General features: G+C 45.2%; 1 protein-coding gene and 1 pseudogene across 1 annotated transcript; one reads left to right on the top strand and one right to left on the bottom strand.

Annotated features, from left to right (window-relative positions):
- Positions 1–1572: 1572 nt before the first annotated feature.
- Positions 1573–2758, bottom strand: SSTR2 (somatostatin receptor 2). The gene has a single exon (XM_066617077.1). The coding sequence runs from the start codon at positions 2692–2694 to the stop codon at positions 1573–1575; it is 1122 nt and encodes a 373-aa protein (XP_066473174.1). The 5' UTR covers positions 2695–2758.
- Positions 2759–4273: 1515 nt separating this feature from the next.
- LOC136643004 (5S ribosomal RNA) lies at positions 4274–4397 on the top strand (annotated as a pseudogene).
- The last annotated feature ends 576 nt before the right edge of the window (positions 4398–4973 follow it).

The raw sequence follows: 4973 nt of genomic DNA, 5'->3' as shown, positions 1-4973 counted from the left end.
GACAGAACAAGGAAGCACCATTAGCTGGGGTGTGTGTGTTGGGGGGAGGGAACCAGGATGCAGCTAGCCCAAAACATTTTCTGTTTTCATTTTCAGTGGCAGAATACCCAAGTGCCACCCCACACCCACATGCTCTGCTGTGATAAAATGTAGTATATAATTCCACAACTGACAGTTTGTTCTTAATGCCAAGATAGGCTGGTGTATTCACAAAACAGTTTATCTCATCCACATAGTCTCTAAAGCTGCAATTCTGTACACACTTACCTGACAGTAAGCTCCATTAAACATAGTGGAATTTACTTTGGGGTAGACATGTGTAGGATTGCATAGTAAGGGTACCAGAATCCTCTTTGGGGCAAGTCTCTGGCAGGCTCAGCACATAGGCATCTTCTGTGTATAACAGCTTGCAAGGGATCCTTCCTTATCTGGTCTGACATTGCAACCTGGCTGGTTTTCAATTAGCCTGGACAGATTCGACAGTTTGATTGGTAGTAGCAATGTTGAATGATAAGGCAATATCCCTATGGCTACTACAGGTTATTAAAGCTCTGCCTCTAGTGGTTAATCAGTGATGGCTTTTCACCATATATGCAATATAAGCTAGATGTTGCAATCATCAGCACGCATTTGAACTTTTCCTGATAGAAAGACGATAGAGACTGTATCATGGTTCTTTCCATCCAACAGCCAGAGCAAGGCTGAGTTATTGACGAAGGAGGTTTGGGTCCTTCACTCATTGATAAATACTGGACTAGTACACTAGTAGATGCTAGACAATGGATACTAGTATCTATCTATTCTTCATTTTAAGAACTTGGGCCCTGCCAACAAATTATTTCTCTCTCAAAAGAAAACACACATTATGGAAGCGACCTTGCAAAGAGAGAGCAAAAAATGTCATTTTCTGTAAAATCATATTAAGGGGATCTCATTACAGCTAGCCATCTTCCCATCAGCCTGCTGTATATTATCCGCACTGACTCAAGCCATGAATATTTGTGATCCTGATTCCAAAGAGCCCATTTCATTAGCTAGTCCATAAACAAAAACAGAATAACTCAGTTACCACTTCTCTCTACCCACCCATGCATGCTTATTCTAGTGGCTCTTACTCTAGTGTTCAAGTGTCAGCCAAGTGTGTGTATTTAAAAAAAAAAAAAAACCAATTGCAAATATCAGAGATGGAGTATTTGAAATTCTAGATCCTATACACACTGGAAAATCTTACCTTTGAAGGGTTCTTTTATCTCAGATTAATTCAAATAGATTTGCCACAGAAATTCTCCCAATGCAAGATCATACCATGTATTCAAACATGCATATACAAATGTGCAGTCACCCATGGGTGTTTCTAGTCTATGACCCCACATTGAATCTCTCCTTTTGATTAGTATCTTCAAAGCCACCCTGCCTTTGGCTGAGAAGCAAGTCTGATCCCCGAACCAAGCCATTCTTATGCATTCACCATTCACTTAAGAGAAGGACAAGGGCTCTTGATCTGACTTGTTATGGGATGTTGCCTTCTATAAAGAAGCAGGAAGGAGATGAGTGGATAACTGTAGAGGACTTTCAGATGCTTGTCTGAAGGTCTCCATTGAGTAATGTCCTCTGTGTTTCTGTGGCCTCGTTTAGCCTGGACTTATCCTGTTTGCTGTCACTCCGATCAGTTTCATCCATGCCGCTGACTTTCACCAAGCAGAGGACATTCTGGAAGCTCTTCTTGAAGTTGTCGGACAAGAAGGCATAGAGGATGGGGTTGGCACAGCTATTGGCATAGGTGAGAACCACTACAAAATCAAACATGCCCTTGAGGGCAGGTGTTGGCACAATAAAGACAGAGACTGAAGAGACATTAAAGATGTAGAAGGGCAGCCAGCAAAAGATGAAAACAGCAACCACAATGGAGACCATCCTGGTGACCTTCTTCTCTGACTTCTTCCTTTTCGAAGAGCCCACCCGGATACCAGAGGATTTGACCTTGATGATGATGAACAGGTAACAAAGGCAGATGATGGTGAGGGGCACCAAGAAACCCAGAATGAAGGCATAAATGATGAAGCCAGCAGCATACCAACCACCAGACTCATCTGGCCAGATCATGGTACAGCTACTGTACCCATGGTTGTTGGCCACTCCAGCATATATCATGATGGGCAAGATAACCAGAAGGGAGATGCTCCACACAGCTACATTCACCATCTTTGCTGTTCTTGGCTGCCTCCACTTAGCAGATTTGATGGGGTGTACTACAGCAAGGTACCTATCAATACTCATTACGGTGAGGCAGAAGATGCTGGTAAACTGATTGATCCCGTCCACTGTCATGACGACCCGGCAGATGGCTTTCCCAAAGGGCCAGTGAACCAGAGCCACCTGCATCGCCAAGAAAGGTAACCCGAGCATGAACAGTTCGTCTGCTATTGCCAAGTTAAGGATATAGATGTTAGTGATGGTCTTCATCTTGGCATAGCGGAGAATGACATAGATGACTAGGGTATTGCCACACAGACCCACAATGCACACCACAAAGTAGATGAAGGTGAGGATCGCATTGCTAGTCAGGTCATAGGGCTGGCCTGTGATGTTGATAGAGGCATTGGAGGCAGGAGTCACTGCGGAGAAGCTATCAAACTGAGAGGTTGAGGGAAACCAAAAAGCGGTGGTGTTGGGCAAGTCATCCTCCAGGTCCATGATGCCTCCGCTCGCTGTTTGCCAGGCAAACACTGTTCTTCAGGCAAAAGAAACTCGGAGCATGTTGAGTGGTTCAGGGTGGTCCAAGCCCAACTGGGATGATCTGGAATCCAAGCACAGAACAACAAAGGAATAAAAGCTTCTTCTACCACCATCATAAATTTTGCTGCATGAGCCCGCCTGATTAAAAGATCAAGAGTAGACTTCATTTGGAAGAAGCCATACTTTCTTCTCCAAGGCTTCTTGGTTTTGCCTTTAAACAGAACTACAACTGCAGGTGTAACAGTAGCAGCCATCTCTCTCAGTATACTGGCTGTGGGAGAGACTGTCAAGAGTATATAGGACAATTCACAGATCAATCCCTCCTAATGTTCATCATCTTAAACAGCTAACCCAAAGACTAATGTAGGCTGACAAACCAGTCTTTGCATGGGCACAAGTGGGACAATTTGGTGCTGGTCCTTAGACTCAGCTCTGGGACAGAATAGGTCACCCTCTGCAGTGTTTAACTGCAGCAGCTCTTTGCATTTATGTAGTGCTTGTTGCCTCTTCAAAGTGCTTCCCATACATTGCCCAGGCATCCTTGCAACAATCCTAGACAGTGGATTGATTTTATATTATTAATCATAGTTTTATCCTGCTTTTTTCTCTCCAAGGAGCACAGTGTGGCTGATATGAGGTAATCCCATTTTTAAATTCTCATAACACCCATGTAAGGTAGGTTATGGTGAGAGAAGGTTAATCTTTAGGGCTGACTGAATATCCCCAGTTCAATTCTCACACTTTAACTGTACCACAACATGGGATCTCTTCTTGTTGTCATATTGTGGTTGAGGTCTGAGAGGGAGTGGCATGCCTAAAAGCACAATCCTATGCCTGTCTATTCAGAAGTAAGTCCCATTGTGTCCAATGGGGTTTATTTCCAGGAAAGAGTGTACAGGATTGCAGCCTTACAGCACAATCCCAACTTGCGCTGGATCAGGCAAGCCAAGAGGTTTGCGATATATCCAACCCAAGATAGGAAGCCAAAGTGGCTCAGCCAGAGGTAAGGGGAAACTCTTCCCCTTGCCACTGGGTAAGCCACTGCAGCCCCTATGAGTCTCCTCAGACTTGTACTACCTCCTGAGGTGGCACAAGTCCAAGGAGGGTGGAGTGGCTTGAAGTCGCTCTGCGCTGCTTGGGAATGGGGGTTGGGATCCAGCATAACAGCCAGATCCCAGCCCCACCTCCTGCTCTCCGCCTACCCGCCTCCAGAGCAACCCTCTCCCCTGCCCCAGAATGCCTCCCTTCGACCTCCTCCCTGCCCACCCCAGAGCCTTGTGTTGGCCAACCCAAGGCTCCCTCTCCAAGCCGCCACAGAGTCTGGATACAGCTTCCGTGGGCCAATCCACCTCTGTGCCTTGGCGTGGCACAAACATGCCTTATGGACTTATGGACTTTATGGACTTTTGTATGGACTTTATGGACTAATGCATGGTTAGGATTGCGCCCTTAGTGAATTTCTGTTTAAAATTACATTTGAACCAGGGTCTTCCTGACACACTGCTACTACATGCGCCAGCTCTTTACATGGCAACAATCCTATGGTAGGCAACTGTTACCCTGCACATGCCCAATCTCATCTGATCTTGGAAGCTAAGTAGGGTCAGGCCTGGTTAGTACTTGGATGGGAGACTGCCTGGGAATACTGGGTGCTGTAGGCTTATACCATAGTCTTTCGAGACTGAAGGTTGCCAACCAAGGGTGATTGTTCCATTCTGGTGAAGGTGGAGAAGAGGACGGTGTCTCTGTTCTCTGCTGTACTTTTACATGGCATCCTATAGGTCTTTTGCCTTAGAAATTATATGAAGACTAACACAAAACTTGTACTATCCATAAGAGGAATATCACAATTCAGCTACACTAATCGAGGTCACTTCTTTAATCCTACATCTTTATCCATCTTTTGAATGGATATGCCTTTCATATCCTTTCAATTAATTGAAATGCCTTTAGTATTTCTTTCTCCCATGATCTTTCCTTTTTTAATACCCAAGTGTTGAATTCAGAAGACACATTTTCCTATTTGAGGGCATCCAGCACTGGAATTTTGCATGTTGGATGTCTTGTCAAGGTAAGGGGACATTCATCCTCTTGCCCTGGGGAAACCCAGTGCAAAATCTACTTGAACCTGCACCAGCAAAATCACTGGCACGTTTGAGTTGATTCACGTCAGTGGATCAGGCCAAGGAAGGGGGGGTAGGATACAGAGTGCACTGGTGTCACCAATCCCGCCCCCC

The sequence above is a fragment of the Tiliqua scincoides genome, chromosome 2 (genome assembly GCF_035046505.1).
Source record: "Tiliqua scincoides isolate rTilSci1 chromosome 2, rTilSci1.hap2, whole genome shotgun sequence".
In the NCBI taxonomy this organism is placed as follows: Eukaryota; Metazoa; Chordata; class Lepidosauria; order Squamata; family Scincidae; genus Tiliqua; species Tiliqua scincoides.
This window is presented reverse-complemented; position numbering and strand designations above follow the sequence as displayed.

Coding starts and splice junctions, on each gene's coding strand:
- SSTR2 (XM_066617077.1), bottom strand. CDS start 2,694: ATGGACCTGGAGGATGACTTGCCCAACACCACCGCTTTTTGGTTTCCC.